Here is a 22,431-nt window from a genome sequence, read left to right on the forward strand (position 1 = left end):
AAAGAGAATCAGGTGCATGTGGAAGATGATCTGAACCCAGTCTGAGTTGCAAACTGAACTAACACCCACCGTGAAGCCCACTGAGTAAACTCAGACTCAGTTTCAGATTCCATCCAAGCCTGTAGCAGCTCCCAGCCCTGTGTTTTCATTCATGCAAATTTACCTTTGCAGCTCCTGTGGATTTCCCGTTTGAGTCAGGCTTTGATTTTCTTTGCTGCTGCCTGAAAGCTTGGCACGCACAGCTGCCCTTAGAGGCGGCGCTGTCTGTTAGGGAACAGCTGGCAGCAAAGCCAGAGGCTTTGCTCATCATCCTGAGGAAAATTGCTTGGCAATAACCAAAAGAGAGGTCAGAGATTTTCCAGCAGGAGGGTGGCAGCAGTTAAGAGGAAGGCTTGCTGGTACTCGTGTGCTCTTTTTCTTGATAGCACAGCCAGGACTTCACTACTACTCCCTGGGCAGCAGGCAGGGAAACCTTCAAGCTGCCGTTGCTGTGTTTCAGATGTAGTAATTCGGGACGAACGCGAGCTAGCTTAGAGCTGTGACCCCACAGTGGTCATCTTCAATCAGCGGCTCCCAGCTGAGCAAGCTGGAAGGAGGAAGAGCAAGTCCATGGGCTTCCTGCGGGTGAGAAGCAGCAAATCCCTGTGTGCTCTGGATAAGCCACCCGTGGAGCAGAGCTAAACTGTGTCTTCGTCTCTGCTGTGAACTCGTGAGTGGTGCCCACAGGGGAGGAGGGGGGAAAGGAGGCAGTCTTCAGGAAGAGTGCTAAGTGCTGTCCATAAAGGCGTGTCTGTACAGGAGTTCTGCTGTCACCTAGCTCTAAGCTGGTGCACTTAATCCTGAAGCTCAGCCAGGTAGCCTGGTGCTCCCTGGACACCAGCGAGCAAGAGAGGAGAAGTAGAAGCCGGGTGGTGGAGTGAGTTCACTGCCACCTTTGCTGGAGCGGGCAGCCAAGCATCAGCAGGTCTCTGCTTCTGGCTCAGGCTTGGCAGCAAGAGGCGGCGACGGTTTCTCATGGAGCGAGATTTCTATCACTGCCCCAGACCGCTTACGGGGCTCAGGGCTCTCCTCTGACCACCTCCCGACCCTGCGCACCCCTTTGGCCACTTTGGGTGCGTTCCTGCAGGGGTTGTGGTCATAGATCACCAGCTTTAGACCGGGCAGGTGAGCCAGGCTAGGGAAGAACCGGATAGAGTTGCGATCCACGTCGATCACCTCCAGCAAAGGCATGTCCAGGAGCACGGCGGGGAACTCGGCGAGCAGGTTGCCCGAGAGCCAGATGCTGCGCAGCTCCTGCAGCTGCCTCAGCTGGCCGGGCAGGGTGCGCAGCGCGTTGGAGCCGGCGTGCAGGGTCTTGAGCAGGCGGAGCTCGCACACCACCTCGGGCAGGCTCTGCAGGCAGTTGGACTCGACCCAGAGGGTCTTGAGGTTCCTCAGGAGCCGGAGCTCGAAGGGCAGGCTGCAGAGCTTGTTGTTGCCCAGGTAGAGGATGCACAGCTGCTTCAGCGTGCACACGACCAGGGGCAACGCTTTGAAGTTATTGAAGTCCAGCGCCAGGATCTGCAGGTTTTGCAGCTGCTCCAGCTCGGGAGGCAGATGGTGCAGGTTGTTGTCACTCAGGTACAGCTTGACCAGCTCCCTAAAAGAGCAAACGTGCAGAGGCAGCCGCCTCAGCTGGCTGCCACTCAGGTCCACCATTTTATCCACTGGCATCTCTTCTAGGTCCTCCAGGAGGTACTTCTGGCACTTGCTGGAAGGCACAAAAGCAGCTACAGCTTTCAGACTGTTGCCCATCCCAGGACTTCACTTTGCTTGGGGACTGCGGGGACTGCAAGGGGCAGGGACCCACCTTGGTCTTCTGCTGCTGTGCACTGGCCTGGGGGTAACTCTGTCTTCCCAATATAAGGCTGTGTTTGCAGGGCAGGAGCCATTAATCTCAAGGGCTCTGAAATGTTTCTGATAACCAAGTGAGTGGTTGGTGATGGGGATTATGGACAGCACAACCCAGACCATAGGGCTCCCGCTCTTGCCCACACTCCTGCTCACCCCTCCCAGAACATTTGTTCTTGCTGCTTCCTGCACACTGTAAATGGTCTCCAGGTTTGCCTTAAACTGCTGCCCTGCTGCCCCAGCCCCACACCTCTTGCTCAGGCTGTGCAGCTGGTGCTGGCTATGGGGATCAGCCCAGGAAAGTGAACCCCACCGAAGGATGGATTCTACACTCAGATGTTTAGCTCTCAGGGGAAACATTGGAGGTAATTGGTGTTTAAAACACTTCTGAAGGCTTGGCTGACTTGCCCAGAGGAGTGGTGTGCAGAGGGATTTGCTTAGCACACTCTACAGCTACCTGAAGGGAAGGGGTAGTCAGGTGGGGGTCAGGCTCTGCTGCCAGACAACTTGTGCCAGGACGAGAGGGCATGGCCTGAAGCTGTGCCAGGGCAGGGTTAGGTTGGATGTTAGGAAGCACTTCCCGATGGGAAGGGGAATTAGAGACTGGAGTGGGCTGCCCAGGGAGGTGGTGGAGTTGTGATCTTCAATCACATTCTGTGATTCTGTGCTCCACCACCTCCCTGGGCAACCTGTGCCAGTGTCTCCCCAACAAATAGAACAACTTGCTGAGGGCCAGAGAAATGTTTTCTTGGAAGTCCAACTGCATTGCAGGAAAGCTGCTTGGGAAAGGCTGCCCTGGGAAATCCAGGAATGCCAAGCTGCCTTCAGCGGTCCTCTGGCAGGGCATGGAGCGTTAAAGCAGCAAAGTGGCTACTTCGAGATGCTCATTCAAGTGGCTCCCTGGAGGTGTTTCAGGCAAGCTTGGCTGTGGCACTCAGTGCCATGGTCTGGTGGCTGTGGTGCTGTTAGGTCCTAGGCTGGGCTGGCTGATCCCAGAGCTCCATTCCAGCCTCCATGATTCTGGGACTCTGTGATGCTCGGCACTGCAGTTTAATCATTATTCCAGCTTATCAGCAAAAGTCATGGTGACCTCCTGTTGCTGCAGTTTGTACCTCTGCTGGCTGAGTGGATGTCTGCTTGGGACATGCTGTGAGCTCAGAGTATTTGGGGAAAGTAACCTTTGTGTGGTGGGATAATGAAGTAGAGGATCTTGATCTTTCTGACAAGCAGCGACTCGGTGCAGGCTCTAAGGGAAAGGCAGATCCCCGTGGCGGTGATTTGAAAGCCACTTCGTGTCTTCAAAGCCATCCTCATGCCCTCCAGCCTTCCCAGAAGCATCTGTGGCATTCGAGGAGAAGTTCCAATGATAAAGGTGCTCGGCACAGGCCATGGCTTGCTCGTGTCAGAACAACAGAGGATGTGACATCTGCTCTGCTGGGCTCTGGGTAGCGCTTGTAGGCTCCCTGAGAAATGCCTTTGCTTTCTGAAGGCTTACAGATAACCACTTCCATTGCTCACCATTCTCATGCCCAGCCCTGAGCTTCTGGAGCTCAGTGACTGGGGCAGCAGCAGGACAAGAAAGTCTGGTTGCTTGCTGAGAACTTATCATAGAACCATAGAATGGTTTAGGTTGGAAGGGACCTCAAAGATCATCCAGCTCTAACTCCCTGCCATAGGCAAGGGCACTGAGTCCTGAAGAAACAGGAAACACTGCTGAGAGGTAGGTAAGAATAAAGCAATCCCAATAAAGTGGAAAACAGTGTAAAAGATGCACTGGGGAGATTTGATTGCTTTGGGAAATGAAATATTACCACAGGTGCTGGTGGGGTTTGAGATCCCAAGCTCTGCACACAGCTGTGAGAGGACACCAGGCTCAGCCTTGGCTGAGTTTCTGTAGCCCTCACAATTTCAGAGGAAGGTTTGAAGAGGCAAAAACATACATTTCAGAATCCAGGGGGCTACAATGAACAGAGCTCTAAATTTGTTCAGTTTAGAGCTCTTATGGCCCACAGCAATAAGCCAAGGAGCAATGGATACAGACTGGAACAGAGAAGGTTTCACCTCCACAGGAGGAGACAGTGAGGCTGCCAGAGCCCTGGAGCAGGCTGCTCAGAGAGGTTGTGGAGTCTCCTTCTCTGGAGCCTTTCCAACCCCACCTGGCTGCATTCCTGTGTGGACTACCCCTGGAGATGCTGCTTTGGCAGCGGGGTTGGACTGGATGATCTCTGGAGGTCCTTTCCAACCTCTAACATTCTGTGATTTTGTGATCTCAGGCAGGATTGGGCACTGCTAACCTCAGGAAAACAGCTCCAAGCAAGCCCTTCCAGAGGTCTTGCTGCAGTGTGCAAGGCACTGCTCTGTATTCCTGCGTGCTGCAGCCTGCCAGGGGTTTGGTTGGTTGGTTTGAATGTAGTGGTCTCTTTTTCAGGGTGCCAATGGCACTGATGTTTAGCTTGGAGCTCTCACACAACTAGGCAATAATTACATTTCAGTGACTAGGGCATGGTGTGTCCCAGCCCCATCCATTTGCCCAGCCCAGCTGAAATGTTTCCATGGAAAAGGGGAATGGTTAAGCCTCACTGTCCTCCTTCTCTGCCTCAGACACTTTTGGGCCACTTGCCACTAAGGTGAGGTGGAAAAGTGGCTTACTTGGAGGCAGCCAGGCAAGATCTTGGGCTGCCTCCTCTTACCCGTGCTGCTGGGAGCCAAGTTCAGCCCATGCATGATATCTGTGTCAAAGACATTAAGGATTGTTAGCAGAAGGTCTGTTAGGTCTAGACTGTGCCCCAGTGGTCTGTGCCTTAGTAGCTTTGCTGGGCACCACTATTTGCACAGCGCAGGAGGTTACTCTGAGAGCAAATGAATCTCTTTCCTGCCAAAGCACTGACCTCCTGCACCTGGTTGACCTGGCAAAGAGCCCTCTGCTGCTGCTGGGGTATAAAACCAGGACTCCTGAGTAAAGGAGTGTCAGTAGACTCTGTACCACCTGGAGCCATGAGGGTGATTGTGTTGGCTGTGGTTTGCATCCCCTTCGCCGTGGCTTTGGAACGGTAAGAAAGCCTGGGCTGCAGCGAGAGCAGCAGGGCAAGAGAGGGGATCCTGCCCCTCTGCACTGCTCTCCCGAGGCTCCACCTGGAGTACTGCATCCAGTGCTGCAGCCCCTGTTACAAGAAAGATCTGGGGGTGCTGGAACATGTCCAGAGAAGGGCCACGGGGACGAGCAGAGGGCTGGAACTGCTCTGCTGTGCAGACAGGCTGAGACAGTTGGGTTTGTTCAGTCTGGAGAAGAAGAGGCTCTGAGACCTCATTGTGGCTTTCCAGTACCTGCAGTGGGCTAGAAGAAAGCTGGAGAGGGACTTTTTTGGGTGTCAGGTGGTGATAGGACTGGGGGGAATGGAGCAAAACTAGAAGTGGGTAGATGGAGATTGGATGTTAGGAAGAAGTTCTTCATCATGAGGGTGATGAGAGACTGGAACAGGTTGCTCAGGGAGGTGGTGGAAGCCTCATCCCTAGAGGTCATAGAACCAACCAGGTTGGAAGAGACCTCCAAGCTCATCCAGTCCAACCTAGCACCCAGCCCTATCCAATCAACCAGACCATGGCACTAAGTGCCTCATCCAGGCTTTTTTTGAACCAGGCTGGGTGTGGCTCTGGGTAACCTGTTCTAGTGTGCAGTGTCCCTGCCCCTGGCAGGAGGGTTGCAGCTGTATGACCCCTGAGGTCCCTTCCAGCCCTAACAGTTCTGTGCTCCGTGTGTTTGCTGATGCAGAGTCCCCCTCGTTCGATTCAAATCGATCAAGAAGCAGCTGAAGGAGAATGGGGAACTGGAGGAGTTTTGGAGGAACCACCACCCTGACATTTTTGCTCGAAGGTACCTGCATTGCTTCCCTGCAGATGTGGCTTTAGCTGCAGGAGCTGCCTCAGAAAAGCTGTATGATTACATGAATGTAAGTACAGTTCTGCTAACGCAGCCCTAAGGGCAGGCAGCTTTCACATGCAGCCTCCCAACGACACTGAGGCTCCACTGAGCTGACATTTGTAGCAGAGAACATAAACAGCCTGCAAAATAAACCACATGTAGAGCCAGGCTGGCAGGGGGCCTGGGTGGAAAGCTGATGTCATCTAGCAGTGCTAGTCCTGTTATCTTCTTTATAACAGGGCTTGGTTGGGTCTCCAAACAAAGGTGTGAGGTTTGCTTGAACCAATCTTGGCTCAGGATTGGGGTTTTAAGGAGCAGAATCTGTTTACTGTATTCTAGTTATCAAAAAAAGGATGTTTGCATGTTACACATACATACACATATATATAAAATAGTCCTTTATTTGGTGATGTGAAGTCAGGAATCATAGAATCAAGCAGGTTGGAAGAGAGCTCCAAGATCAACCAGCCCAACCTAGCAGCCAGCCCTGTCCACTCAACCAGACCATGGCACTAAGTTAGTAAATAAGAATTAGATCTTCTCCAGAGGACTCAGTTCAGGGGCTGGAATAACTTCTCTAAGAGGCTAAGCAAAAAGAAGAGGTAAATTTCTCTCATTTCATGGGCTCTGCAAATTTCTGTATGGATTAGGAACTCAAAGTTCTTTCTCTGCTGCTCCTTCTGGCTTGCTGCTTGCCTCTCTTGACCTCGCTTTTACTGGTAAAGGTACAAGGTGGGGAGGAGCAGGTTGGCTGTGCACAGCCTCTGGACCCCTTTGTTTCCAGGGGTGGGAAGAGAGAGGTGAACTGTTGTACAAGGAGGTATTGCCTTCTTTATTGAGCTGTACATAGATCTAAATCCTATGAGGAGAGGTTGAGGGAGCTGGGCCTGTTTAGCCTGGAGAAGAGGAGGCTCAGGGGTGATCTTATTACTGTCTACAACTACCTGAAGGGGCATTGTAGCCAGGTGGGGGTTGGCCTCTTCTCCCAGGTAACCAGCAATAGAACAAGGGGGGACAGTCTCAAGTTGTGCCAGGGTAGGTCTAGGCTGGATGTTAGGAAGAAGTTCTTCACAGAGAGAGTGATTGGCATTGGAATGGGCTGCCCAGGGAGGTGGTGGAGGCACCATCCCTGGGGGTCTTCAAGAAAAGCCTGGCTGAGGCACTTAGTGCCATGGTCTGGTTGACTGGATAGGGCTGGGTGCTAGGTTGGACTGGATGAGCTTGGAGGTCTCTTCCAACCTGGTTGACTCTATGATTCTAAACTTGCCTTGTATGTGTTTACCAGGACAAGAGGGCATGGCCTGAAGCTGTGCCAGGGGAGGTTTAGGTTGGATGTTTGGAAGCACTTCCTGATGGAAAGGGGAATTAGAGCCTGGAATGGGCTGCCCAGGGAGGTGGTGGAGTCCCCATCCCCAGAGGTGTTTAAGGAAAGGTTGGCTGTGGCACTTGGTGGCTTGGTTTAGCTGAGGTGGTGGTGTGAGGTTATAGGCTGGACTGGATGATCTCAGAGGTCTCTTCCAGCCTCAGTGATTCTGTGATTACCTTTTATACTTGTAGGTGTAGCCCAATTCTGTAAACACCATTTCATGTAGCTACCAAAATTCAGGGTGAGCCTGGTGGACTCACTGCAGGGGGTTAGATTTCCAATCTGTTGGGGTGCAAACCCAACCCAGCAAGGCACCAGGAGCAGCTCTGTGGAGGTTTGGGTGCAGTGTGCTGGTGGTTTGGTTCCTTTTGGTTTAACAAACGTGTTTCAGAACTGCCTCACTTCAGAGCTGAGCGAAGGTTTTCTTGGGCCAAGAAGAAATAAACCCCTGCTGTGTAAGTAGATGCTCCCTAGGCAATAGTGTGCCTGCTTGCCTGCTCAGGACGAGCTCCTTCAGGCTGTGAATTGCAGGGGCAGTGCATTCATTAACAAACACAGGCTTGAAGAGACGTTGCTGAAATGTTTGGGTTGCTCCAAAAAGGCTTGGCAGGGGCTGCTGCTTTTCTAGCTGCATCTGAATTCCAGAAATGCCTCTACCTAAAAATAGGTCTCTTAATGCTGAAGGACTCTTTCAGGGCTAGATAGGGTGCACTCAGACACTTGAGTGTGGGATGTGGATAAACTCTTTGCTCCAGCATTCCTGTGTTCACAGATTAGCTTCAGTCAGTAGCCAGGGATGGTTTCTTCATCCACCAGATCAACTTTGCCCTGTACAGAGAGTCTGTGCAATAGAATTCATTTATTGACTTGCTAATAGCTGCTCATTATGAAGGGAAAAGCCCAGACACATGTGACAGCCTTTGTGCCACTGGTGGGACCTCTCTGACAGAGGTCATTATAGGATGGGAAAATAAACAGCAGCTAAAAAAAAACCCCAGTTCAGTAACCACCTGAACTTCAACCACATGAAGTTCAGTAAGGACAAGGGCAGGGTCCTGCACCTGGGGAGCAATAACAGCAGGCAGCAGTGCAGGCTGGGGCTGCCCTGCTGGAGAGCAGCTCCATGGAGAGAGCCCTTGGAGTGCTGGTGGGCAGCAAGTGCTGCATGGGCCAGCAATGTGCCCTTGTGGGCAAGAGAGCCAATGGCAGCCTGGGGGGCAGCAGGAAAAGTGTGGCCAGAGGGGGAGGTTCTTCTCCCCCTCTACTCTGCCCTGCTGAGACCATACCTGGAACACTGTGTCAAATTTTGGGCTCCCCAGTTCAGAGAGACAGGGACCTGCTGGAGAGAGTCCAGCAGAGAGCCAGAAGGATGACTGGGGGACTTGAGCATCTCCCCTATGGAGAGAGACTGAGAGCCCTGGGGCTGTGTAGTCTGGAGAAGAGAAGGCTGAGAGGGGATCTGAGCAATGTCTATCAATAGCTGAGGGGTGGGGGTCAAGTGGAGGGGGCCAAGCTCTTTTGGGTGGTGCACAGCAATAAGCCAAGGAGCAATGGATACAAACTGGAATAGAGAAGGTTTCAGCTCCACAGGAGGAGAAACTTCTTTAGAGTGAGGGTGCCAGAGCCCTGGAGCAGGCTGCCCAGAGAGGCTGTGGAGTCTCCTCTGGAGCCTTTCCAAAGCCACCTGGATGCATTCCTGTGTGGACTGTCCTGGGAATTCCTTCTTTTGGTGGGGGGGTTGGACTAGATGCTCTCTGGAGTTCTCTTCCAACCTCTAAGGTTCTGTGATTCTGTGACACCAGTGGAGATGAGTTGTGCTGGTTTGGCATCACTAATTTCTTAATGTCATCAGTAGGAAGCTGCCTGAAAATCTTTGTGGTCATGAGAGCTTTGGCTTGGAACTGGCCTTGCCCCCACTGCTGGTGTGGTGACTTCATGGGGAATCCCAGTGAATGCTTGGTTGAAAGGCTGGTGCCATGGTTAGGTCATTAGAAGGTGGTAGGGGGTAGGCTGGACTCGATGGTCTCAAAGGGCTTTTCCAATCTGGTTAGTTCTGTGATTCTGTGAAAAGAAAGGCTTTAAAGATGCAGCTGAGTGCAGTCACTCATGGAACCAGAGATGCTTCTCAGCCGTGTGCATGTAGCTTTCAATTGCACTGAATCCCCTGGGAAAGAGGAGGGCAGCCTGATGCTCCCGAGTCCGCCGCTCCCTCAGGAGCAGCTCTGAATCCCCGGGAAAGAGGAGGGCAGCCTGATGCTCCCGACTCTGCCGCTCCCTCAGGAGCAGCTCTGAATCCCCCGGGAAGAGAGGAGGGCAGCCTGATGCTCCCGACTCTGCCGCTCCCTCAGGAGCAGCTCTGAATCCCCTGGGAAAGAGGAGGGCAGCCTGATGCTCCCGACTCTGCCGCTCCCTCAGGAGCAGCTCTGAATCCCCGGGAAAGAGGAGGGCATCCTGATGCTCCCGGGTCCGCCGCTCCCTCAGGAGCAGCTCTGAATCCCCGGGAAAGAGGAGGGCAGCCTGATGCTCCCGAGTCCGCCGCTCCCTCAGGAGCAGCTCTGAATCCCCGGGAAAGAGGAGGGCAGCCTGATGCTCCCGACTCTGCCGCTCCCTCAGGAGCAGCTCTGAATCCCTGGGAAAGAGGAGGGCAGCCTGATGCTCCCGACTCTGCCGCTCCCTCAGGAGCAGCTCTGAATCCCTGGGAAAGAGGAGGGCAGCCTGATGCTCCCGACTCTGCCGCTCCCTCAGGAGCAGCTCTGAATCCCTGGGAAAGAGGAGGGCAGCCTGATGCTCCCGAGTCCGCCGCTCCCTCGGCAGCGCCCGGCAGGAGCCGGCTGGGCTCTGACGGACTTGTGCCTCCCGCAGGCGCAGTACTACGGCGTGGTGAGCGTCGGCACTCCGCCCCAGAGCTTCACCGTCGTGTTCGACACCGGATCCTCCAACTTTTGGGTCCCTTCTGCCTATTGCATCAGCGAAGCCTGCAGTAAGAACTCTTCTCCTCTTGCGCTGCTTGTGCCTGCGGTACCTTGTCCAACCCTGTCCCACTGCCCGGTGGCAGCCCGAGGGGCACTGGGTGGAAGCTCAGGCATAGAAGTTTCATTTAAACTCGAGGAGGAATTTTTTTCACTGTGAGGGTGACAGAACCCCGAAAGAGGCTGCCCGGGGGGGTTGTGGAGTCTCCTTCTCCGGAGATATTCCAGAGCTGCCTGGATGTGTTCCTGCAGGATGTGCTCTGCTGTAGGTGCTCCTGCTCTGGCAGGGAGGTTGGACTGGATGAGCTTTGGAGGTCCCTTCCAGCCTCTAACATTCTGTAACTCTGTAATTCCCAAGGAGCTTACCTGCAGCAAAGATTTGGGATGGGGAAGGTTTAGAGCATCCCTGAGGGCCACGGTCAACCCCACCTTTGTCCCTCTCTTTCTCCTCCCTGCAACCAGGGCAGGTGCCAGCTGCAGCTCTCCAGTGCCCCTTCACACCACAAGGTGCCTGATGTAAATAAGGTGAACACAAGCCACAAATAGCAGTGAAAATGACAAACTTTGTAGGTACCTCTATTGCCACCTGAGCAAAACTCAGTTCTCTCCCGTGTTTTGGCCAGCTGTGCACAGAGGAGGGGTGCAGTGCTGAGGCCTCCCTTGGTGCCCAGGTCTCGTTTCATGCAGGGATGCACCAGAAGTTTAAATCCTTCCTGTCGGACTCGTACGAGCACGGAGGGGAAGCCTTCTCCTTGCAGTATGGCACAGGACAACTTCTGGGTGTTGCTGGCAAAGACACGCTGCAGGTGAGTGTCCCCCAGCATGGGTGCCAGCCTCAGGGTTCACCAGGTGTCCAGGGCACTTCAGATACTTGCCTTGCCTTGGGAAACCTTGTCCTGGTTTAGGAAAGGGCAGGATGAGCCAAGCTGGGTTCCAAGAGGTATGGGTGCTGCTCAGGCTTTGGACTACCCAAACAAATCCCTAAGCTTTTATTGTGCATTTTGGCTTCTCTCATTGCTGTTCAATATCTTTACTGATGATTTGGATGAGGGGATTGAGTCCAGCATCAGTAAGTTTGCAGGTGACACCAAGCTAGGAGCAGGTGTTGATGTGTTGGAGGGTAGGAGAGCCCTGCAGAGGGACCTGGCCAGGCTGGATGGGTGGGCAGAGGCCAATGGGATGAGACTGAACAAGGCTAAGTGCAGGGTTCTACACTTTGGCCACAACAACCCCAAGCAGCACTACAGGCTGGGGACAGAGTGGCTGAGAGCAGCCAGGCAGAGAGGGGCCTGGGGGTGCTGGTAGAGAGTAGCTGAAGATGAGGCAGCAGTGCCCAGGTGGGCAGCAGAGCCAATGGCATCCTGGGCTGGCTCAGGAGCAGTGTGGGCAGCAGGACAAGGGAGGTTATTCTGCCCCTGTGCTCAGCACTGCTCAGGACACCCCTGGAGTGCTGTGTCCAGTTCTGGGCTCCTCAATTCAAGAGAGATGTTGCAGTACTGGAAGGTGTCCACAGGAGGGCGCCAAAGCTGAGGAGGGGCCTGGAGCACAAACCCTATGAGGAGAGGCTGAGGGAGCTGGGGGTGTGCAGCCTGCAGCAGAGGAGGCTCAGGGCAGAGCTCATTGCTGCCTGCAGCTGCCTGCAGGGAGGCTGTAGCCAGGTGGGGTTGGGCTCTGCTGCCAGGCACCCAGCAGCAGAACAAGGGGACACAGCCTCAAGCTGTGCCAGGGCAGGTTCAGGCTGGATGTTAGGAGGAAGTTGTTGTCAGAGAGAGTGATTGGCATTGGAATGGGCTGCCCAGGGAGGTGGTGGAGTCACTGTCCCTGGAGGTGTTGAAGCCAAGCCTGGCTGGGGCACTTAGTGCCATGGTCTGGTTGGTTGGCCAGGGCTGGGTGCTAGGTTGGGCTGGAGGAGCTTGGAGCTCTCTTCCAGCCTGGTTGATTCTATGAGATTTACAATGAAACAGGCACAGCATTAAGGCAGCCAAAGGAAGTGGTGCAGCCTGCCTGCCAAATGGGCACCTGTGGCCTCCATGTGAGTCAGACAAGGATACAGGGGGTTGGAACTAGATGGTCTTCGAGGTCCCTTCCAACCTGAACCACTCTATGATTCATTCTGTGATATTCAAGCTTTATAAACTGAGTGATTGTATTGATACAGATCTGGAAGGTGGCTGATCTCTTGCAACTGATGGAGCCTTTGCTTGTGCCAAACAGATAAGCAACATTTCCATCAAGGGACAGGACTTTGGCGAGTCAGTGTTTGAGCCAGGACTGACCTTCACCCTCGCCCACTTTGATGGCATCCTGGGCTTGGCCTACCCCTCCTTAGCAGTGGGCAATGCTCTGCCTGTGTTTGACAGAATCATGGTCCAGCAGCTGATAGAGGAGCCCATCTTCTCTTTCTACTTGAGAAGGTCAGTCTTTAAAGTGACACTGCCAGAAATAAGAGAAGCAAATAACTTTTGCTTGCCAAGAAAATTGTGCAGCTGTATAGATCTTTTGGAGCCCAGAAAGTCATTTCCCCCCTGTTTGTTTGTTTGTTTGTTCTTTCCAATTTGACACTAAAATATACAGAATGATAGAATCATAGATGAAGTGAAAAGGCAAAATGTGCTGGGAAGGGCCATGACATTTTGGACAGAGAGGCTGCATGAGGCTCTGGCCAGCCTCATCTAGTGTGAGGTGCCCCTGCCCATGGCAGAGAGGTTGGAACTGGATGACCCTTGTGGTCCCTTCCAACTCTAACTGATTCCATGATTTATCCTTGTTGGCAATGGTCATAAACAAAAGCAAAGCTCCCAGCTCAGACTGGCTGTGTTCCAAGTTGCCAGCGTGGCCAGTGGAGATGGACAGCAATGGCTGCAGCCAAAGAGCCACATTTCAGGGTTGCTGTTTCATCTGGACCTGGCTGTAGCTCCACCACTTTGTCTGGTGTTGCTTTGGAGGTGAGAGCAGCAGCAGCCTGCTCCTCATGCTTCTCTTGGCCCTTGGCAGGCTGCAGAGGTGGTTTGGATGATCTGCATTGAGACATCTGCAGTTATGCTGTAGCCATAATCCCTTCTGGCCATCCATCTCTGAATTTAGAAAGGGCTGTGGCTGGCCTTTTGCTTTTGGAGTGTAATCTCTTGGGTGCATGCTGCTACGCTTCCACGTCTGCCTTTAACCTGTCTTCTGCTTGCAGAGGAGACGACAACGAGAACGGCGGCGAGTTACTCCTGGGAGGCATAGACCATTCCCTCTACAAAGGGTCAATCCACTGGGTCCCAGTCACTGAGAAGAGCTACTGGCAAATCCACTTGAACAAGTATGCATGCATGCATGTATGAAATTCTGGGTGGGACTGGCCCCAGGTAGAGCCTGCAGAGCCAGGAACACCTAGGGAAGGAGCACTGCTGCACTGAAAGGGATTGCCTAGGGAGGTGCTGGAGTCACCATCCCTGGAGGGCTGTAAGAAAAGATCAGCTGTGGCACTTGGTGGCACGGTTTAGCTGATAGGCTTGAGGTGAGGAGAAAGTTCTTCCCTGAGAGAGTCATTGGACACTGGAATGGGCTGCCCGGGGAGGTGGTGGAGTCGCCGTCCCTGGGGCAGTTCAAGGCAGGATTGGATGTGGCACTTGGTGCCATGGTCTGGCCTTGAGCTCTGTGGTAAAGGGTTGGACTTGATGATCTGTGAGGTCTCTTCCAACCCTGATGATACTGTGATACTGTTAGGTTACAGGCTGGACTTGGAGGTCTTTTCCAGCCTCAATGATTCTGTGATTCTGAGCGTTTAACCCTTGTGCCTCTCAAGGAGGAGGTGTGCCAGAATGAGCCTGAGGATTATTGGCTCTTCAGAGCTGCTGTGATGTGGGCGGCTGCTTTCTGGCAGGGAATGTCACCAGGCTTTAGCACAATGCACCAATACTGGGTCAAGGCACAGCATGATGGAATCGGTCAGGGTTGGAAGAGACCACAAGGATCATCCAGTCCCAACCCCCCTGCCATAGGCAGGGACACCTCCCACTAGAACAGGTCACTCAAGGCCTCATCCAACCTGGCCTGAAACACTCCCAGGGAGGTTGTGGAGCACAGAAGCACAGAATGGGATCAAAGATCACATTGGGTGCTTCTGTGCTCCACAACCTCCCTGGGCAACCTGTGCCAGTGTCTCACCAGCCTCACTGCAAACAACTTCCTGACATCCACTTTCAGTCTCCCCTCTGCCACTTCAAACCCATTCCTCCTCCTCCTGTCATTACCAGACCTTATCAACAGTCCCTCCCCAGCCCCCTTCACATCCTGCAAGGCCACTCCAAGCTCTCGCCCAAGCCTTCTCTTCTCCAGGCTGCACAGCCCCAACTCTCTCAGCCTGCGCTCAGAGCAGAGCTGCTGCAGCCCTCTGAGCATCTTCACAGCCCTACTTCAGCTAGCAGAAGTGTGTTGCTTCAGCTAGCAGAAGTGTGTTGCTTCAGCCCCGGTGTGTGGACCCCTCGTTTAAAGGTGCTTTGATGTTTCTCTTGCAGCATAAAGATCCAGGGCCGGGTGGCACTTTGCTCCCACGGCTGCGAGGCCATCGTTGACTCCGGCACTTCTCTCATCACTGGCCCCTCCTCGCAAGTCAAACGGCTGCAGGAGTACATTGGGGCAAGTCCCTCACACATCGGAGAGGTAAAAACTGCACAGCCAGAGAGGAAGGGAAGCTTCCTCTGGAGTTTACTGTAGGGAAATTCCTGTTTGGTGCAAAGAGCTTATTATAGGCTGGGAAAATAACAGGACACCCTCCCCTCCAGTTCAGAAACCACATGAACTTCAACTACATGTCCACTCCTGGGGCCCTCAATTTAAAGAAGATGTTGAGGTGCTGGAAGGTGTTTGGAGAAGGGCAGCAAGGCTGGGGAGGGGCCTGGAGCACAGCCCTGTGAGGAGAGGCTGAGGGAGCTGGGGGTGTGCAGCCTGCAGCAGAGGAGGCTCAGGGCAGAGCTCATTGCTGCCTGCAGCTGCCTGCAGGGAGGTTGTGGCCAGGTGGGGTTGGGCTCTTCTCCCAGGCAAGCAGTGACAGAACAAGGGGACACAGCCTCAAGTTGTGCCAGGGGAGGTCTAGGTTGGATGTTAGGAGGAAGTTGTTGTCAGAGAGAGTGATTGGCATTGGAATGGGATGCCCAGGGAGGTGGTGGAGTCACCATCCCTGGATGTGTTGAAGCCAAGCCTGGCTGAGGCACTTAGTGCCATGGTCTGGTTGACTGGGCAGGGTTGGGTGCTGGGTTGGGCTGGCTGAGCTTGCAGGTCTCTTCCAGCCTGGCTGATTCTGTGATTCTGTAATTCTATGAACATTTATTTCTTTCCTGCAAGGATCAATTCACTATGGACACAGCAGCTAGGCCAATAAGTGCTGTCTTGCTCCTCACATCCTACAATCCCATTCCACTGCCTTTTATACCTTTCCTCTCTGAATGGTTTATTCATTTCCCTCCTCCTCCCCCCGCCCATAACATGACACCTGCTAAGTTCACACAAGCTTTAGGGCTATGTTTTCCATCAAGTAGGTTTAAGGCCACCAAAAAAGGTAGAGCCTTCCTTCTAGGAAGCCTCCAAACCTATGCCTTCAAACACTTAGAGTTTACAGCAGAGATGCCTCTGGGGCTTGGAGCATCCTGCAGTGCCATTTGGCATGCCTGTTTATTCATGGAACAACTCAAAAGGCCAGGACATGATCTCCTGCCTTACTGTAACTGAATGCATTATTTATAGAAGGCAGTGCCTGTGCCAGAATTCAGTCCTCTGGTGCTTTACATCCCACTGCTGAGCAGAGGCTGGCTACAAAGTGCTGCCTGGCCTGGGTGAACCTGCCTTGGCAGATGGGGTGGACTCAGTGATCTCTGGAGGCTCCTTCCAACCTCTAAAGTTCTGTGATTCTGTATTCATAGGATGTTAGGGGTTGGAAGGGACCCAAAGAGATCATCGAGTCCAACCCCCCTGCTGGAGCATTGGCTGCATCCCCCACCCCACCCCTAAAATGATGATGTTACAGGAGGGAGTGGGGTGAGGTACAGCCACTGGGCATGGGCTGGAGTCCTTGCCAGAGCAGCAGAGGGCTTTTACTCAAGAGACATTGCTAATATGAGTTCACTGAGCTTCATGATCACAGTTTTGCTTCAGAGTTGTGCAGGGTGGATGTCAGAATCCCCCTTCAACTTGCTCCTTCAGGGCTTGTCGTGGTTTGAGGGGTTCCAGCTTATCCCAGACTCCCTAGAAAACAACCCAAACTACGACAGGGCTTTAGGATTTCCATCAGCCCTGAGTCCCTAAGCCGTGGTGCAGTGATCTGCTCTGCTAGGCTGACCCAGTGCAGGTGCTGGAAAGCTGGAGGGCAGTGTTGGGCCATAAGTCACCCTGATGCTCTTCTCCTGTAGTAAATTCACTGCTAGCTTGACCATGAGCCAGCAATGTACTCTTGTGGCCAGGAGGGCCAGTGCCATTCTGGAGTGGGTTAGAAGGGCTGTGGTTAGTAGGTCAGGAGAGGTTCTCCTGCCCCTCTACTCTGCCCTGCTGAGGCTGCAGCTGGAATATTGTGTCCAGTTCTGGGCCACTCAGGTCAAGAAGGACCTTAGGGAACTGCTTGAAAGAGTCCAGCACAGAGCCACAGAAATGCTGAAGGCAGTGGAAGATCTTCTTAGGAGCAGAGCCTGAGGGAGCTGGGGCTGTGCTGCTGGAGAGGAGGAGCCTGAGGGGAGACCTCAGCAGTGTTTGTAAAGATGTGCAGGTGAGTGGTAGGAGGCTGGAGCCAGGCTCTGCTGGGTGATGCCCAGTGCCAGGCCAAGGGGCAGTGGGTGGAAGCTGAGGCATAGGAAGTTTCATGTAAGCATGAGGAGGATTTTCTTTCCCTGTGAGGGTGGCAGAAGCCTGGAACAGGCTGCCCAGGGGGGCTGTGGAGTCTCCCTCTGTGGAGATATTCCAAAGCTGCCTGGATGTGTGCTGCCATGGCAGGGGGGTTGGACTGGCTGAGCTTTGGAGGTCCCTTCCAGCCCTGCCACTCTGTGATTCTGTGATACCTGCTGCAAAAGTCTGGAATTCAAAGGGCAATAGTTGACAAAAAAAAGGGTGGGGGCAGGCAAGCTGAGGCTGTCTGAGTGAGTGCCTTGCACAGTTTCTTGTAGACTGCAGGAGGCTGTCCAGCCTGCCCCACATAAGCTTCACCATCGGCCACCACGAGTACAAGCTGACAGCAGAGCAATACATCATCAAGGTCTGTATCTGTGCCCTCCTGCTCCCCATTCCCTGCCCCTGGCTCCCCGAGCTGGGCTTGGAGCAGGGGGTCACAGGACATGTGCTTCCCTCTTCCAGGAGTCTATCGAGGACCAAACCTTCTGCCTGAGTGGCTTTCAGTCTCTCGACATCCCCACTCGCTCCGGCCCGCTCTGGATCCTAGGAGACGTCTTCATGTCTGCCTTTTACTGCATCTTTGACCGTGGCAATGACAGAGTGGGATTTGCAAAAGCTGCTCACAGGGAGGATCACGACTGAGGCCCCATGGAATTTTTGCCTGCCTTTGCCTGAATGTTCATGTAATGATCCTCAACACGTGTGTCAGAAGAGCTCTAAGCAGTGCGCGGCACCGCAGTGCAGTTGTGCTGTCTTGTGTTGGCTTTCAGTGGCTTTGGGGTGATCCTTAGCCCAGATTCTATGCTTGGGTTCAATGGCTCTTTGTTTACAGCTGAGAAACAGGTTTCTCTGAGCAACTGAGGGGTGCCAGAGCTGTCAGATCTGCAGAAGAGCAGGGGAAACAGCAATGTTGAATAGTGCCAGGCTGCCAGGACAGCAGTTACGAGTGGGGGGCACCAATCCCCACCCCATCTGCTCCATGGGTTCTTTTCTTCTTGCATGCTGGTTTCCACCTCGTTTCCTGCTGACTCCCACCAGGGTAGGGGTTCTGTCCAACACTGTTTCCTTAGTGCAGCATAAGTTCCCTTGCCTCAGTCACTTCATCTCAAGAAGAACCCAACCAGTGCCTGTGTGACTGTGAAAAGAAGAACCCAACCAGTGTCTGTGTGACTGTGAAAAGAAGAACCCAAGCAGTGTCTGTGTGACTGTGAAGAGAAGAACCCAACCAGTGTCTGTGTGACTGTGAAAAGAAGAACCCAACCAGTGTCTGTGTGACTGTGAAGAGAAGAACCCAAGCAGTGTCTGTGTGACTGTGAAGAGAAGAACCCAACCAGTGTCTGTGTGACTGTGATGCTTTCCACTGCTCTTCCTTGCACACAATTCCCTTCCTTTCTCCATCTTTCAAACCTGCTTTCCCCCTCGGGTTCTTCTTGCCTGATAGTTTATTTTCTCCTCTTGGGTCTTGGTGTTTACTGCCCATGTCTTAGGTCAGGTGTTGCTTTTAGCATCTGCCACCTCTGTCCTTTAGTGGTGTGGGCAGCTGGGGAGCAGCATCTGTTTGCATTACAAAACCCAGGCCAGGATCCTTGCAAAGGGAACTGCAACAGGAATACTGCAGTGTCCCTCCACCTCAGGTGAGTTATGAGACCAGCACACCAGCCTTAAACACCTACTGCCCTTTGCTCAGCCACTCTTTGTCACCAGTGGCAGCAGCCTCGGTGCTGGCAGAGGTGTGAAACAGCCACAGGTGGCTGTGCTGATCTGGCAAAAGAAGGTTCACCTAAATTACACCCACTGGAGTATTTGTGCTGCTGAAGCTGGCACTGCCTCTGCACACAGGAATAAAAACCAAGCAAAATCTGCCTTGGACTTAGCTCTGTGCCAGTTTCATCTTCTACGGCAGCCCTGCAGTAAGCAGGGACACCTCCAACTAGATCAGGCTGCCCAGGACCACATCATCAGGGACACCTCCAACTAGATCAGGCTGCCCAGGACCACATCATCAGGGACACCTCCAATTAGATCAGGCTGCCCAGGACCACATCATCAGGGACACCTCCAATTAGATCAGGCTGCCCAGGACCACGTCATCAAGCCTGATCTTGATTGTCTCCAGGAACAGAGCCTCAACCACATCCTTGGGCTATCTGTTCACGATGGTTGTCCTGAATCAGCTCCTTCTCCTCCATGGGCTTTGGCATAGCTTCTAGGAGGACCTGTTCCATGGCCTGCCCCAGCACAGAGGCGAGGCTGACAGGTGGGTAATTTCCAGGGTCCTCATTTTTACCCTTCCTACCAGTCTCCAGGGACTCCACCTGACTGCCAGGGCTTTTCAGCTGTTGTGGAGTGTGGCTTTGCCTCCACCTCAACCACTTTCTTCAGAGCTCTGGGATGCATCATGTCAGGTCCCATAGATTTCTGTATGCTGAGGTTTCCTCAACTGGTCCTGAACTTCATCTTCCCTTACACTGGGAGAGACTTTACCCAGCTGGTCCACACCTAATGGTTCATCGACTCAGGAGGGAGACAGAGCAAGACTGCCAAAGAAGACTGAGGCAAAAAAAGCCCCTGAGTACCTTAGCCTTCTCCCCATCTGCTGGCACCAGCTCTCTGTTCTCATTCCTCACAGGGGAAAGGCTTTCCTTACACTTTCTTTGCTGGTTGATGTACCTGTAGAAGCCCTTCTGGTTATTTGTGATCCTTGCCAGTTTCAGCTCTAGCCATGCCTTGGCCTTCCTGACCTCACAGGATCACAGGATGTTAGGGGTTGGAAGGGACCCAAAGGGATCAAAGAGTCCAACCTCCCTGCCAGAGCAGGACCAGACAATCTAGCTCAGGTCACACAGGAACACATCCAGACAGGGCTGGAAAGTCTCCAGAGAAGGAGGCTCCACCACCTCCCTGGGCAGCCCATTCCAATGCCAATCACTCTCTCTGACAACAACTTCCTCCTAACAGCCAGCCTAGACCTCCCCTGGCACAGCTTGAGGCTGTGTCCCCTTGTTCTGCTGCTGGGTGCCTGGCAGAAGAGGCCAACCCCACCTGGCTACAGCCTCCCTTCAGGTAGTCGTAGAGAGCAATGAGGTCACCCCTGAGCCTCCACCTCTCCAGGCTAAACAACCTCAGCTCCCTCAGCCTCAGTAGTTGAAGTTCCCCAGCAGGACAAGACCCTGCGAGTGCGAAACCTCCTGTAGGAAGACTTCATCAGTGAGCTTCCCCTGACCAGCTGCCCTGTAGGAGATGCCAGCCACAAGGTTTCTTTTGTTTTCTTTGCCTCTAAGACTTATCATCAGCTTTTGACCTGTTCATTGCAACTCTCCAAGGACAGTGCTTCACACTCTGTCCATTTCTTGCCATAGAGAGCAATGCCTCCACCTCTCTTTTCTCTCCTGTCCCTTCTGAGCAGCCTGTAGCCACCAACAGACAGACTCCAGCTGCAGGATTCACCCCACCACGTTTCACTGATGGCTATCAGGGAACAGTTTCCAGCTCCTCCTCTGTGTTGCCCCTGCTGTGTGCATTCATGCAGAGGCTTCAGTGGGGCTGTTGGCTGCAGCACTTTCTCAGGAGAGCTCCCCTGGATTCACTTGTAGTGCTCCATGGGAGTTCCTTTGCTGGCTTCTGCCTCGAGAGCCCCCAGCTCACCTCCACTGAATTTTGACTGCAGTGACCCCAGCACATCTCCCCTTCCCCTGGTCCTCTAAACACTGTGAGGCAACCCTCTGTTTGTCACAGGCAAGCCTGATTTCTTCCCCCTCCTCCTTTAAAGCCCTATCAGTTAGTGTCCTGCTAGTTCCTGGGCAAAGACCCCCTCCTCCCTTGAGAAAGGTGTCTGCCATCTGGTGCCAGCAATCCTGGTGCTGTGCAGGCTTAACCCACTGGGAAAGAACCCAAAACTGGGCCTAAGGACTGAATCTGATGAGGAGAGACTGAGGGAGCTGGGGATGGGTAGTGTGAAACAGAGGAGAGTGAGGGCAGAGCTCATGGCTGGCTGCAGCTACCTGAATGGAGGTTGTGGAGAGGTTGGTGCTGGTCTCTTCTCACAGGTCATTAGTGACAGAACAAAAGGGAATGGTCTGAAGCTGCCACTGGGTGAGTTTAGACTGGACATTAGGAGCTATTTTTTTCCCAGCAAGAATGGTCAGGCACTGGAATGTGCTGCCCAGAGAGGTGGTGGAGTCCCCAACCCTGTGATGTGTTTCAAGGTGGTTTGGCTGTGATGCTTGGGGCTATGGTTTAGGGTGCAGCTTGCAGAGCAGGGATATGGGCTGGGCTTGGTGCTCCCGAGGGGCTTTGCCAGCCTGAGTGTTTCTGTGATTACCTTCAGAAACAGCATCGACTCCACAATCCAAGTCAGAGGATGAGAAGCTGGGAAGGCTTCTTCAGGCTTAGCAGTGCCTGGATGAAACCTGCTGATAACTTGGTTCAGGGGATGAGCACTTTGCTCCTCCAACTTAAGCCCAGGTGGAAGCTGTGTGAAGGAGGAGAGTGAGGAAGTGTGGTGGGACTGGACCTTCAGCACAGCTCTGCAGTGGATGCGTTAGAGTTTTCTGTACCTCTTCTCCCAGGCAACCAGCAATGGAACAAGGGGACACAGCCTCAAGTTGTGCTGAGGCAGCTCTAAGCTGGATGTTAGGAGGAAATTCTTCACAGAGAGAGTGATTGGCATTGGAATGGGCTGCCCAGGGAGGTGGTGGAGTCACCGTGCCTGGAGGTGTTCAAGAAAAGACTGTCTGGGGCACTTAGTGCCATGGTCTGGTTGACTGGATAGGGCTGGGTGCTAGGTTGGACTGGATGAGCTTGGAGGTCTCTTCCAACCTGGTTGATTCTATGATTCTATGATTGTGGCTTGAATGCCCTTACAGAGGGGATCACAGTGCCTCAAAGCCAGACACTGTGAGGAGAGAGCTGGGGAATAGGGCAGACCTCTTCCACAGCCACCAAAACCCCTTCCTGCACATGCACAGGAGGGGTAAGGGCAGATTCCTCCAAAACCTACTTTCTCCTAACTTTAAAAAGTGCTACAGAGGAATTGGACTGGATAAACTTTTGAGGTCCCTTCCAGGCATCAGGTCTAGTCGACTGCCTAGGGCTGGGTGCTAGGTTGGACTGGATGAGCTTGGAGGTCTCTTCCAACCTGCTTGATTCTGTGATTCCAGGGAGTTGAGCAGAGCTCAACCCTTCCATGCCCAGCTTATCATCAGCTTTGACTCATCCATTTTTCTTAATGAAGTTAAACATTTAATCCTTTTATTCTTTCACTTTGAGGTGGCATAGCCTCAGCAGGAGTGGGGCAGGCTCACAGAAGCAAGAGGCCTGACTTGCCAAGTGCTCCTCCAAGGTAGTGAGTGGCAGTGGGCTGAATCTCTCCAGGCCAAGGAGGGAATGGAGCCTTCTAGCCACTGGAGTAGGCATCAGAGCTGTTGGTG

The 22,431-nt window shown here is 53.4% G+C and overlaps 2 protein-coding genes across 2 annotated transcripts; one reads left to right on the top strand and one right to left on the bottom strand.

Annotated features, from left to right (window-relative positions):
* Positions 1–957: 957 nt before the first annotated feature.
* On the bottom strand, positions 958–1,794 carry LRRC10 (leucine rich repeat containing 10). The gene has a single exon (XM_064166560.1). It carries the CDS (start codon positions 1,792–1,794, stop codon positions 958–960), a length of 837 nt encoding a protein of 278 aa, XP_064022630.1.
* Positions 1,795–4,884: 3,090 nt separating this feature from the next.
* Positions 4,885–18,415, top strand: LOC135187367 (cathepsin E-like). The gene is made up of 9 exons (XM_064166002.1): positions 4,885–4,940; positions 5,660–5,837; positions 10,038–10,155; positions 10,832–10,950; positions 12,359–12,558; positions 13,326–13,448; positions 14,647–14,791; positions 17,268–17,366; positions 17,465–18,415. Exons 1-9 carry the CDS (start codon positions 4,885–4,887, stop codon positions 17,642–17,644), a joined length of 1,218 nt encoding a protein of 405 aa, XP_064022072.1. The 3' UTR covers positions 17,645–18,415.
* Positions 18,416–22,431: the final 4,016 nt, after the last annotated feature.

This window comes from Pogoniulus pusillus, chromosome 27 (genome assembly GCF_015220805.1).
Source record: "Pogoniulus pusillus isolate bPogPus1 chromosome 27, bPogPus1.pri, whole genome shotgun sequence".
Taxonomy (NCBI): Eukaryota; Metazoa; Chordata; class Aves; order Piciformes; family Lybiidae; genus Pogoniulus; species Pogoniulus pusillus.